We start from the raw sequence: 14,467 nt of genomic DNA, 5'->3' as shown, positions 1-14,467 counted from the left end.
GAAAAATTTAAGGGGGTCTGAATACTTTCCGTACCCACTGTATGTTCATATAGCTGGCCAAGAAAAAGGCAAGCAGGCATCTCAGGCAGCAACAAAGTTACTTGGCAGAAAATTGTAAATAAGTGTATTTGAGCCTTATCTCTCTTTTATATGTTTGTTTCTTGAAATCTTTCTCAGTCAGCATTTTTGTGTCTGGGTTCACTGAGGTCATCCAGTGGAGTGGTGGAACAAAAATGTAAATTTACTCAAGTGTGTTTTGTGCTATGTTTTTGCGGTGAACATATTAAACAGAATTGTAAAAATACATTATTGCAATTTTAGTTGTATGTATAATATTGTACTGTAATTATATGTGCTGATTGCTTTCTAACTATTTTAACATCATGACTGACTGATCTCTGTCTGTAACTGGTCCAGATCAGTACCTGTATGCGGGAACATCTTCAGACTTTCTGGGCAAAGATACAACTTTCACACGTTCTCTTGGCCCTCCACCTGATCAGCACTACATACGCACAGACATTTCTGAAGACTACTGGATCAATGGTACACACATGCTTGCACATATGGGATCCACATTAAAACTCTGAGTGCACTCAAACCTTTATTGCTTTTTCTCCAAACGTCCAGTCTCTCTGCTGATACAAAGGGACCCTCTGTCTCCTGAAGACTGATATTGACATTCCAGCAAAGAGGAAACAGCACGCTTATTCATTTAGCTGGAACTTTTATATGAATGCCATAGCTGAACAGGGACCACACCTACAGGAGAGTTTACAGTGTGCCGCAAAGTTCACAGTCTTACTCATACAACCATCTAGCCAGACACACAGGGGCATGGTCATCGCTGAGAAGGGAGTTTTCTCTCTGTATATATCTCCATCTCAAGTGCTTTCTAGTCACTGATGGGTTGTTATGTATCAACTGTTGTCACCACAATCTAAATCCTTACACGTGGTCTCCACATTTCACAGCTACACAGCCAGAGATCTTTGGAGGAATTGTGTCTCTCCTCCTCTCTGTCAGTGTGTGCATAGAGTCTGTGTTGGCACTGGGCATGTGGAGGAAGAGCACATAATTTTTAGCAGAGATTTTGTTCCCGTGAGCCTGTGGAACCTCTTTCCAGTGCTGCAGGACTAACAATGACCTTCTGTCAAGTCTGTTAGCAGTTATACATTATTCTGTGACAGCTGGGGGGATCACCCTCTGGTGTTTGGCTCAGCTTCTAAGGGTCGAGCTAATGTTGATGTAATGTCACTGCAACACTTAAGCCTTTGGACTAGTTCCCCTCTGAATCAAGTCACTGATTGCAATGTGGTGTTGTGTCCTTTTCCTCAGTGCCATTTCCTATATCATGTATTGTTTCTTTCCTTGTTCTAATGCTCTCTTGTCAAATGCTAAAATATGAATTCCTAATAATTATTGGCATTTGCTTCAACAATCCACACAAGTAGAGTCCAGAAGCATATTAGATTCAGAGGCAAATATTGTACTTTTGCTACTACTACTTACATCTAACTGCTCCTTACCAACACCCACTATAACAGCAGACAAAGATAACAACTAGCTGGTGAACATAATGAGTATTTTACAACTCAAACACTGAGGACACATGATTAGGGTAGATGTTAAACCCTGGTGTTCTAGCTAAAGGTTCATTTTTATGCCAAGCTGTTGTATAATAGATACTAACAAACAGGCTGAACATCATTGAAAGTAAACAAAACTGCTTTTTATGTAACCTAAATATTTTGACTTTGTACAGTATTAGTCCATGTAGCGAACTGTATGACAAGTTGTACGTTTATGTACATGCCACTTAGTTATGGTAAACAAATCAAAGCTCTCTGTAGAAATACAGCAAGATTTGTAAATTAACATGTACTAAGTGTAGTGTTAATGCCACTCCAAGGTTGCAGGGCATGGCAAAACCATTACCTAGTGAATTTTGACGCTCTCTCCTCTTTCTCTCTCTCTTTTCATCACTCTGTCTTCAGAGGCCAGGTTTATATCTGCTCATCCCATTGCAGACACTTACAACCCAGATGACGATAAAATATACTTTTTCTTCCGTGAGGTATCATGGGAGGGCAATGACAAGACCATCCTGTCCCGGGTGGCTCGTGTGTGTAAGGTGAGATATTACACAACAAAAGGTGTGGAAAGTGGGAGATATATAGAGGCAAGGAGAGGAGGTGAGGATGTAACAGACTGGTGGACAGGTAAGGCAGAGAGAGAAGGGAGACACAGGAGAACATCCCAAACAGGATACTGGAGATTTACTTGCTAACGAGAGAAACAGCACTTCGAAGGTTGACCTGGAGTTGATGATGTAGGGGGACTAGGAGAGAAAGACGGTAAGACTCCTTACAGTGTATGGGGAGAGCCATAACTCCTATAGTACTCTGACTGGATAAGGATCTTTGTGTCGACCACTACAGAAGTGTTTTATGTCCCTGAGGAGGAGGTCTTGCTGAATCATTCTTCTTTTGTAGTCATCTGAAAGAATTGTGGGGTGCTGCTGTCAGGGGCAATAAATCATGGTCTTAACCCCTTTGTGCTCTGCTGACGGATCATTTAGTGCTGCTGTCTAGATTGTCCCCGAGATTGATGGAGTTGAAAGATCTCATTGTCATCTTCTTTTTTCCTCAGAAGATTTGAAGATTCTCTATTAAAAGGTGATAAAGAAAGATGATTTTGTAGCAGCAGCATTCAAATCTCAGAGATTTATTTTAATTGAATATTTTAATTTATATACAGTAATAGAGCTCACAATGTAGTCCTTTTACATTATATTATAGTAATTTGGGAGATGTTTTTCCCTTTAAATGGAATTTACAGTCAGAAGACTTAGTCTCTACTGGAACAGGAGCTAAAACCATCAGTCAGTGGTCATGGACAGCATGTCAGAATAACTGTAGGCTTAGATGGACACTGAAGACAGAAGCGAGACAGATTGGGGACCTTTTGTATACTAGCCAGTGTTCCATTAGTCCCTCCAAATGGAACGAGCCCATGCAGCATTTTGCTATTAGTGCTTGAAGGTCTATTGCTACATTCTTAGAGAAGGGTTTTCAGCATATTTATGACTTGGGAGTAAGCTGTAAGGCCGACTGGAAGGAGATTCTTTGGGATTACAGCCCTCTCTTTTTCTTTCTCTCTTAGCTGTTGCTCTCTCTTGGTCTTTGTAGTTTTCCTTCATGTTCATTATCTATAAGTGTGTTTTTCTTGCATGTAAAAGGAGAGCACTTCACTTCAGCCCTCTTTGAAGACTATCACCACTGTGAAACATCCTCATTAAGTGCTTACATTTTTTTGGTCTCTTAAACACAAGTGTGTTTTTGTGTGTGTTGACCCATAATGGTCTTTTCCATACCACTTACCGGCCAGGTTTAATAGGGCACTCTTAAGTTTTTTATGCATGACAAAAAGGTGCACTTGAATGTACTTGGTATGGTTCAATCAAAGGTTCCTACTTAAAACTGCAATTCAGATGGTAAGATAAAACCTGCATTTTTAATCAGTAGCCTCAATTGATTTTAGTGCTACACATTCATGGTGCTCTTCTTTTTTTTAACGTTCTTCCCTCTCTCTGTTTTCCTCTTTTTCCTCTCTTTTCAGTTACTCCCGACTGTCATTATACTAACAAGAAGGTCTCCTTTGTGCTAGTTAAATAAGCAGATCCATACTAGAGACATGTGGTTCACCTGTTTATTTTCCTAATTAGTCCAGGAAATCAGAGGCAGGCTGCGATTTTGTGTAGTCTCTGTGGGTAAGTCCATGTGTGTGTGTAGATTCCAGCCAGACTGTGCTTAAAGTGTATATTATTAATTGCAGTTGTCTTTTGGCCATGTTGGACAGCTGCACCTTCCTGACTATGGCTTTATTAGAGTATATGTGGTTGTGTTTCAGAATGATGTGGGTGGGCTGAGAAGTTTGACCAATAAGTGGACCACCTTCCTCAAAGCCAGGCTTGTGTGTTCTATCCCAGGACGAGATGGAGTTGACACACACTTTGATGAGCTCCGTAAGTGACTGTGAGAATAAAAAAGTTTGCCAAAGGCCCAAACTAGGTTTTCTATTTCACTAACTACCTTCAGAGTGCACTTTAGGGACAGAATTTTACTAATATAATGGAGTGGTTGCACAGTGAAAATAAAAATACAGACGGAGTTGCAACAAAGTTTTTTCCATGCAGATAAATCTAAGAAAAACAAACAAGATTTATGTTGTTTCCCTCTCCTTTTTTCAAGAGGACATCTTTCTGCTTCCTACCAGAGATGTCAAAAACCCCACAGTGTATGCAATCTTCACCACCTCCAGGTAAGTTCAGAATTCATCACATCATCATTACTTTTCTTCTGCATATTTAATCTAGTTTCTTGTTTCCATTTCCTTCACAGCTCCATTTTTCGTGGCTCAGCAGTGTGTGTGTACAGTATGGCAGATATAAGGGCTGTGTTTAAAGGACCTTATGCTCACAAGGAGGGGCCTGACCACCGATGGGTGGAATATGAAGGGAGGATACCATATCCACGTCCTGGAATGGTGCGTTGCCCACTGAGGGACACAGAAAAAAAAGTCTTGTACTAGCTACAGATGGTGCGTTGCCCACTGAGGGACACAGTCTTGTACTAGCTACAAATTTTCATCACAAATTAAATGATAAGAATCCTCAATGTTCATGCTAATTATAAAATAACAAACATGGCCTAATTTAAGTTTACCTTGGTAGATTCAAGGGTGAACTGTTCTAAATGCTGTAGGGTATGCATGCTCATATCTGCACACACAACCTAATGAAACCTGAGCTTATTTGACATGTTAATCAGATTCTTCTTTAGTTTTAAACAGTTAATCAAAAGGTTGTATGATGTAAGCTACAAATACACAGCTGAGTGACCAGTCTCTGAGCTATAGGACTACACAGAAAGAGGGAGCATGAGTGACACAAGTGTTCCAGATAGGCTCTGACTCTTTCAGTTCATTATCTGACCACCAGAGGGAGCCATGTACCAGTAAACTGGTGGAGAGAAACTGGTCGCCAGTTCATGCTGAAAGGGGACTAACTAACAAACTAAATAAGTAAGTTGGGTGAACAATTTGGAGTTAGATTGACCTTGTTTTTCTGCCCTTCAGTGTCCCAGCAAGACATATGATTCAAGGATCAAAACCACCAAAGACTTCCCGGATGAAGTGATCAGTTTCATTCGATTCCACCCTCTGATGTATCACTCTGTCTACCCCGTGACTGGTCGGCCTGTGTTCACACGCGTTCACGTGGACTACGCCCTGACTCAGATTGTGGTGGACAGAGTTTTAGCAGAGGATGGACAGTATGAAGTCATGTTTCTGGGAACAGGTGAGACACACGCACACCTCTTCCTAATGACCTCTTACAAATCTATAGAACCAGCAGATGGCACTAGATCACTATGATCTGTCTTCAGTCTTAGAATTAGCTGATCCTGTTCTTGTTATTAGAAAGATGAATGAATGTATGCATTAACTTGGCTTCAGTATCCTATCTGAGGTGTGACCACGGACTTGTTGTATATTTGACACTTATTGTATAGTAAAAATTGTTAATCTAAAATATAAGAATGGTCCAGTGTTGTACTTTTTGTGCCTTCGAGATGGATGCGTATGAACTAGAAATACTTAACTTCAGTATGTGAAAGGAATACGTATGCCTGTGTAGGTTACTTTATTCACTTCTGAATGGTTTACATTCGTCTCCTTGCTGACTCACTTTCTGATGTAGATGCTGGCTCAATTCTGAAGGTGGTGAGCATCACTCAAGAGAACTGGTCAACAGAGGAAGTGGTGCTTGAAGAACTTCAAATTTTCCAGGTTTTGTGCACTGCATGCTCACAACACACACACACAAATTCACAAATACAGACACACTGGCACATTTGCATTTTTCCACTGCAAGCACTGCTTTTTGATAGACGGTGCCAACTGTTCTCTAGATGTCCTCTGTGGGACATTAAACTGTGAAATATTCATAGTGCCGTTATTATACAAACTCTCCAATACTGATGGACCTTTTGAGCTATTAATCAACAAGCTCATCTGTTGTTTTTACTCAAACAGCTCCAATGTATGCAGTGTATATTTATTGATGTGCTGAAGCTGGTGAAGTTTGTTTGTTTGACTCTTTGTAGGTTCCCACTCCCATTCTCAGTATGGAGATGTCTTCTAAACAGGTGTGGCCTCTTTCTCATCCATTTTATTCTCTTGCTCTTTATTATTTCTGCATGTCTTCTCAGCTCTCTGACTTTGTTCATGCCACATGCAGTCAGTGGTGCAAGGCATACTGTTTTAATCCTCATTTCATTCATGTACAACATTTTCCTCTCTCTCTTTAGTCTTAGTCTTCTCTATTTTTTAGTTGAGCCCCTCCCCGGCTTCATTATCTAAGGGTCAGAGGTGTCAGTACACACTTCAACCCCAATCACAGCTTCCATTAATCTCCAGCAGTGTTTGACCTGTGTGAGTGTGTATGTGCATGCTCACTAGTGTTTCCAGTGGATGTTTGGAGATTGTGTTTAGGAATCTCCGTAACTTCAGACAAGTGCAGGCAAGAGCAGCTCCGTAGCCACATTTGGCAGAATTCTTCACAGTGAGAAATCCTTGAATATTTGTGATGTGAACATAATTTCACAGTAGGAAACCTGATGACATTTTCCTGAATAAAGAATAATGTAACTAATATCTAATATCTTAATTTTCCTTCAGAGCAAACCTGTTGTCCCAGGGCCCACTAATTCACATACTTTTTACATACTGTAGATGAGAATGACACGAGAGAGATCATTTCAGTTTCTGTACTTAATATATGTGCACATTTTGCACTAACTGATTTCATTTTCTTTATGGATAATAACCTAGAACTTTGAATACATCTGTATATTCACCTCCCCTCAAACAGAATGTTGTGTTTCATTTTAGCAACAGCTCTATGTGGGTTCAAGTAAAGGATTAGCTCAGGTTTCACTCAGCAGATGTCATCTATATGGCCAAGCCTGTGCTGAATGCTGCCTGGCACGAGACCCTTACTGTGCCTGGGATGGACATACATGCGCACGATACATCCCTGCATCCAAGAGGTAGGCTAAACTCCTGAAAATGCAGTGTGCCTTCATTATGTAGCATTGCCCAAAGCATGAGAACCTGCCACTTTATTTCTTGCAGACTTTGAAGATGTATACATAAAAACAAAACATTATTAATGTTCAAATCTGTAACTCTCTTTAAATGAATGCAAAGACAATGGGGTGTCTATTGTAAAAATAAATGCGAAAATGGCTGAAAATAATGACATACTGTGACTTAAATGCAAGTGTTTTATTTACTGAAATTGAAGGGTTGGTATTGTCAACAACATTCCACACACAGATGGATAAAACCTTAATAATTTAAAATGATAAATTATTAAATGTGTTTTTAATATTTAAGAATATTTAACTACACTATGCAATTCTTCAGATCACCCACTTTATCACCTCTTAAAGAAACAGGGACAATAATTACTATAAGGTAAAGATGTTAAGGAGATATGTTTCACACAGTTTTTTCATTTTGGTTTTATTCACTTCCTCTGTGGTTTTTTAATGCATTGTGGTTTTGATCCATTTTGTTTGTGTGCTCACTTGCTCTACAGAATATGTACTGTACAGTTAGCGGACAAATACCTTATTATTGGCCCACAGTGATACTGTTGTGGTTTGTGGAATAGTGGAGCTCCAGAGTTTGGTATCAAGGGCTCTTTGAAACCTGATCTCCACATTGTCAGTGAGTGAAGGCTACAGATGTGCCATCACACAGAACTTAACAGGAGATGCTGGAGGTGAAAGCAGTATAATCGAAAAGGAGCCCAAGTGAGCAATAACAAGCCAGAGGCCAAACATTTGATTTATCTAGCTTTTTCTACTATTACATTTTTGTAGGAAACAAATACCCATCTGCCTATGAGGCGGGGAATTTCACTTTCTCTTCCTCTGCTCTTTCCCCTGTTTCACACATTTTAGAAATGTCAACATCTTGAAACAAGACACCGCACAGCACTTTGCAGTAGTGTCAAGAAACTGGCCTATGGTTGTAGAAAGTTTCCTGAAATAAACCGATTTTTATTGGAATATCACAAGACTCAGTAGTAGACAGAATGTCTTGAGAAGTTTTGTAGTGCATTTGTGTTTGCAGTACACATGTCAGACAGAAAGACAATACAGGTTACCAGTAATCAGAGGTCATCAGAAAAATCTTATGTTCACTAACTTGATCATCTAAATTTGCAGATGTTGCATGGTGAGGTTGTGAAACTGTTCCACTGTAGAGATTACTATGAATTCGCAGAATCAGAGATCATGAACTAGTAACATTATTAAACTGTATGTGGTTGTTCTCCAGGCGAGCCAGGAGACAGGACATCAAGCATGGAGACCCTTCCAGTCAGTGCTGGGACATAGAAGACAGTAGGTAGACTTTGTTCTTTTACAAAAATCATCCTCTCTTAGTAAGAAAGCTTTTTTTCTTTGCAAGCTGCAAACACATCCAGTTAACACATTATTTCTCACTCAACCGCTCACTGTGGAACCTGCATTATATTCCCTTTTTTTAGAACCAGAGAAAAGACTCTTGGATCAATAACAGATCTGTTTTCCTTAGGTCTTGGTGGGGGACAGGTGGAGGAGAGGGTCCTCTATGGAGTGCAGAGCAACTCAACCTTCCTTGAGTGTATCCCCAAATCTCAACAGTCTCAGATCCAGTGGTACATACAGAGACCTGGATCTGAACGCAGGGAGGAGGTTAGAGAGTGTGCTCATCCACATACATGTACACACACACACCTCCCAAACACTGATGTGTCTTTTCGTTTACCCACTCTCTCTCTCTCTCTGACGTCTGAAGGTTGACCTTGTTTTTGCTTTTCTTCAGTTTACAGCACCTGAGGGATTACATTTTTTCAGGTCACAAAGCAGGGAAGTTACAGAGCTTAAGACAGGCTTTTGTCACTGCAATAATCATTTCCTACATAACTACTTCAAAGCTTCCAAAAACCTCATACTTCACTTCAAACTCACTGACTTTGAGGTCTGAGCCTTGAACCTGTCAAACACTGTTTATGCCACAGATCACATCACTGCAGTTCCTGCTTATCTCTGGGAAGATGAAAACAGTGCTTGCATACCATACACAGCCTCTATGCAGGGTTGGAAACCCAAAAATCACATCTGTTGTGGAATTATAGGTAATAAGGGAGCAATCCAGGGTCTCATCGGTTGCTTGAGCAAGGCCAATATTGATGCTTATGAGTGTCCGGGGTTTTCTGGAATGTTCTTAAGTTCCTCTGTTTTTGAGGAAGGTGAGGAATGATGGGATGTCATCTTTCTCTCATGAAAAATGGGAAAAAATGAACAAAAATTGCATGTTACCCTTAACCTTTGTCTGTTGAACAGCTAAGTATTGATGCTAGAATTAAGATTTAGCTCAGAAAACGACTAATTACACAAATCAAACTTGTATGATATGACTTCACACAATCTTAAGACTAAAATTAGCAGTCTAGTTAAAAACTCAAGTAAGTTTTCAAGTGTTGAAAATGTCCCAGTTGAAGGTGGACCAAAATAACTGTATCACATGATCCTGGGAGACAGGGTTGGTGAACAGAGAACTGCGTAGAGACATAATGTGTTTGTCACTGATGATGACACTTGTCTCCAAAATGATATAACAGAGACCCGCTTACCCAGCACTTCGGTGCTCTGCTCTCTGCCATTCTAAACCTATAAACTTTCTTCACCTATTGCAAGTAGGCTGCTTACCACTCAACCCATTCACTCCTGGTCTCTCCCCCTACTTCTCGCTACACTTATTTACTTCTACAACTGGTCCCCTGTCCTCTCTCTCAGGCGTAAATGTAAACACAGTGACAGGTGCAGAGGCCACTAAACGCCCATGTGTTCCTTTACAGGCCAGCACAGCAGAAAGTCCTGTGGTTTTGGCTTTGTGTATGGATATATGTGTGCCTTGTGCATGTGCATGTTTCTTTATTATCCCCTACAGAGCAAATCATAACAGAGTGCTCCCTAGGGACAGCCATGTGTTTTGGGGTAATGACCGCAATGGGGAGTTTTTTGTGTTTGTGTGTCTAGGCATGCAATGATATGTGACCTACTGAACTTGAGAAAAAGTGATGAAAGAGCAAATACAGGAGTTATTCCTCCTTTAGGGTTGTCATTTGATAGACTCAGAAGCTGATAAAATACAACAGAATGTGCATAATATGATGGATTAATGGCAAGTTCAATGGTATTTATAATTCCAAAGTATCCAAGAATGTTGTATATGCATGAAAATTCAGGTCTAGGTGACTGAAATTGTATCTCACTGTCTTCTCTGCCAATGAAAATGTAAAGTGAGCCACTGCCTCAATTTACTGGCATGACAAAATATTTTTTTTACAGTCTTACTGAACATTGTCCCACCTGTGGGACACCAGGCGCTCCACAACGATATTGTTCTCTGTAGCGCACCTCTCCTAAGTGCAGCTACAACATCCTAGACATCGTTAGAAAGCTTATGAGAAGTCAATCCATCCACTCATAAGCGGCAGCATAGCTTCTTTTCAATGCTGCTCAACAGTTCCATAATAAATCCTCCCTTCATGAAGGTGGTAATCTTCAGTTTTATATATTAATAGAAGTGTGTGTTTTTCTTTGGCAGTATAAATTAAATGGCTTTTGATTTACTGTCCCCCTTCTTTTACTGTAGTTGGGTTTTTGGACTTGGTAGTCTACCTGCTTCACGGCTGTGCATGCAGTGTTGAATCCCTGTGCTTTTCCTCCCTCTCTGTTCCCCCTGTCTGCCATCCCTTCTTCTCTTCTTTCCCTCAGCCTCCCTCATCAACCCCTCCTTAATCTCTGCTCATTTCCTGCCTTTTCCTGCCTTCATGCTCCGAGCTGATTCCTCATACTGTTCATGTTATCGCCACGATTTCCCACAGTTTTCTTGTGTTTTTTCTACACTTTCTACCCACCAGATGGGTTTTGATAAAGGCATGCTCAGCCAGCTGTTCACAGCACCTGCAACCCACTCCAGTATTTACTCTCCTCATAGACTCATACACAGTCTCCTCCTTTTATCCCCTCATAAAAGTCAACTATTAAAAGATGTGAGCTGGAGGAGACCTCCGTCTTTCTCACAGCATATTTGTGTCTGTATACGTTTCTGATTGTGCCTATTTGTGAATTCACCTCCTGGAGTCCGGAACGATGATCCATTAAAAACCAGCAATGAGAAAAACAAGGATGATGTTCAGTTTCATGTGCAGTGTTCATTAGAACAAAGCGCATTCTTCTTGAAAGCAAGGGGAGTTCTTAAACGAACACTTACGTGATAAGTGTGATTAACTCAAAGCAAAATTAAAAATTGGGTTATTCTTCATTCACACATACAAATATGCATCGAAGTTTCTGCAAACAGACCTCAGCGTTGTTATTCCTAGCAAGAGTTTATTGTTACATGTCCAAATACACATAGACACAAATAAAGATGGACCATCTGCGTGAGTATACATGTAATGGCTGTGGGAAGACAGCTTCAAAGACCTACACATAAATACATAAATACTAATTGAATTATTTTAAAAAATTGTCTCCACAGATGCTTTGCATAGGTAAGATTTGACATTTTTCAAATATATATAGCAGTCAAGTGTGTCAGGAAACCAGAATGTGAAGGAAACAGTCTACAGCGTCAAGGCCCAAAGAGAGTCTGAGTTCTGTGGGTCTGTCTTTGGCAGGACAACACATCATCAGTGTCAGAACTACCACAGAGCTATACACACACACACACACTAACACACATAGACAAGCATGCACACATGCAGACAGGGTTATGTGTTCAAGACTCACACACAGGCATGTATTTATGATTTACACCTGGGCCTCCTCCTCTAGCTGCCTTATCTTTTACACTACTGGAGGGGTTGGAGCACGGCTGTGGGAGGTATGCTCTTGTGCATGGACACGCACACACTCTGAACTTATGTGTTGTTTTATGCCTGACAGCAGCCATGCCATTTGATTAATTATGGTGGATGCCAAATGAAAAGAGAGGACCATAAATATTAGCACAATACTTACCTTCACACCTTAATGACAAGCACGTGTTCTCCCACCAACACACTCCACACAAACACTTTGCCAAACACCTTTCTTTGTCCTTGCTACCTGCTCACATTTCTTATGGGTCTAAAGATCTTCTCCACACCAGATAATGTTTCTCTGTCTCTCTCTTTTTTATTTTTTATAATTTTGCAGCTTAGGCTGGATGATCGTGTCATTCAAACTGATCGAGGTCTCCTGATTCGTTCCCTCCAAGCCTCTGATGTTGGTGTGTATATCTGCCTAGCTCGGGAGCACACACACTTCACCCACAATCTTGTCCGTCTCACCTTGCAACTTGTTACACATGGCCAGCTAGAAGGCAAGCCCAAGCCCTTTGAAGACTCCATGGTTGAGCTACGACATGGTGCAGAGTCTCGTCAGCGTTATAAAGACTACATGAGAGCAATGAGCTCTCCCTTTACTGCTTTAGAGGAGTACTGTGATTCATTATGGCTGGAGAAGAGGCCATTAAGGGCACGGGGACGAGGCTTAGGAGCTGGCAAATGGAAACACATCCAGGAAATGAAGAAGAACAGGAACAGGAGACATCACAGACAGAGGGAAGAAGAGAGAGAAAGAAGGACGGTGGTGAGGACAGCAGAAAAGTGAGGGATGAAGTCAAAGAAATACATCATGAAGAATCAGGATTAGCGGTGTATATTCACCTACTGGGCAATGAAGGAGACATGATACAGAACTGCAAAATCGCAATGACACATCAGCCCATGAGCAAGCAAAGTCGAACTCAGAGTTAATGGAGCATGAAAAACTAATGCTATGTTCACATTACAGGCCTTAATGCTCAGTTCCATTTATGTCAGATCTGATGTTTTTGTGTTGATACTGTCGTTCACATCCATCTTTATAAGGAGCATATATCTGGCCTCACGTGTGTGTGTGTGTGACAGTGAAACTGTGCAATCTTTTCAGAAAATGCTCAATTATGATGTGTTCCTTCTAGGTTGGTTTGAGTAGAAGTTTCTCCCTAAATGTACAAGTTTAAAATGTGCTTGTCTCTCCAGTGAACCCCGTTGCTGTTGTTGTTTTCCTTTACATTTATTTCCACATGAACTGTGATCTGAGTGTTCTGGCATTGATCAGAAATTAATTGGATTTAAGACAACATATGCAAGTGGCCCAGATCTGCAATGAAATTGGGTTGTTCATGCATCCATGAAAAGAAGAGATATGAGTCACTTGGAGGAAAATAATCAAATTTGGGCCACTTCAGCAGGTAATGTGAACATAGCCCAACACCAAAATAGACAGATCAATAATTCAAAATAATTCGGCTGTATTTCAACAAGCAATTGAAAGGAGTATTGGTCTGAGGGCACGTGGTGTCTTAATGGGTCAACTACAGTATGTAAGAAAATTTCAAATGTTTCAGAGGAAAAATTCTGTTTAGTGATTTTCTCTGAATCTTCCATTTAATTATCCAGAACTCTAGAAGTAAAGTACAAAATTCTTATTATTATTTCCAAGAAAACAAAGTGTCTTCCCAAACCGATGGTCAGAGGTGATCATTTCATGATGTGGAAATATGGTGGAATAGGTAAATAAAAAGAGAAGAAAGAAAGAAGTAGTTTGCTCATGGCAATGAAAGCGCATGTTGAATAACTGTAAATATTTATATAACATGTACAGGAGATAGAATATGCTCTGTTTAGTCTTATTATTGATCTGTATAACTATAATAATAATCATGTGTTATGTTTGGGCTGAAAACCATATTTTTGTACAAATGTTTCACACATGTATTGTACTGTAGGATCCAGTAGATGTTTTCATTATTGCTGTTATTGAGGTATTTAAATAAATTTGTCTTGGAGGCTTTTTCCTTTAATTGCCTGCTTACTTACATTTTGTGAAGTGCTCAAATCAGTGCACAGTAAACTTATCAAAGGTGCAGTGACAGACTTAAGGTTCAGAATGGGTTGGGGTTGAGTCAGCTGAGCCTCTCCTGATATAGCAGCACAAGTCCCTGTGCACGGTATGCAGATGTCAGAATGATTCAGGACTAGCTGGTCTCATGTTTAATATAAGTGTGTGTGTGTGTGTGTGTGTGTGTGTGTGTGTGTGTTTATATGTAATAGAGAGAGTGAATGTGCATCTACAGAAGAAACCATGAATGCTCATGATCAAACTTAAGTTACAGGTTTCCTAGAATGATGAAGTAAGTGGCATAATCAAGTACTGTATTATGTAACCCACTTTGACTGGAAGAGACTTACATAATAATGTAGATATCATATAAAGTGATTGTTAAATTAGATTTTGGGTGAGTCACA

The 14,467-nt window shown here is 40.2% G+C and overlaps 1 protein-coding gene across 1 annotated transcript in view; it reads left to right on the top strand.

Moving 5' to 3' along the window:
* sema3d (sema domain, immunoglobulin domain (Ig), short basic domain, secreted, (semaphorin) 3D) overlaps positions 1–14,002 on the top strand; it is a 29,111-nt gene extending 15,109 nt beyond the window's left edge. The window contains exons 7-18 of the mRNA XM_020613662.1: positions 418–546; positions 1,998–2,134; positions 3,913–4,027; positions 4,254–4,323; positions 4,404–4,548; positions 5,140–5,362; positions 5,765–5,853; positions 6,171–6,212; positions 6,958–7,115; positions 8,416–8,480; positions 8,674–8,813; positions 12,330–14,002. Coding sequence (XP_020469318.1) covers positions 418–546; positions 1,998–2,134; positions 3,913–4,027; positions 4,254–4,323; positions 4,404–4,548; positions 5,140–5,362; positions 5,765–5,853; positions 6,171–6,212; positions 6,958–7,115; positions 8,416–8,480; positions 8,674–8,813; positions 12,330–12,785 — 1,769 coding nt within the window. The 3' untranslated portion in view covers positions 12,786–14,002. The remainder of the gene's footprint in view (positions 1–417; positions 547–1,997; positions 2,135–3,912; positions 4,028–4,253; positions 4,324–4,403; positions 4,549–5,139; positions 5,363–5,764; positions 5,854–6,170; positions 6,213–6,957; positions 7,116–8,415; positions 8,481–8,673; positions 8,814–12,329) is intronic.
* The last annotated feature ends 465 nt before the right edge of the window (positions 14,003–14,467 follow it).

This window comes from Monopterus albus, unplaced genomic scaffold (assembly GCF_001952655.1).
Source record: "Monopterus albus unplaced genomic scaffold, M_albus_1.0 scaffold5.1, whole genome shotgun sequence".
Taxonomy (NCBI): domain Eukaryota; kingdom Metazoa; phylum Chordata; class Actinopteri; order Synbranchiformes; family Synbranchidae; genus Monopterus; species Monopterus albus.
The sequence above is the reverse complement of the archived record's forward strand: the minus strand, read 5'-3'. Positions and strand labels throughout refer to the sequence as shown.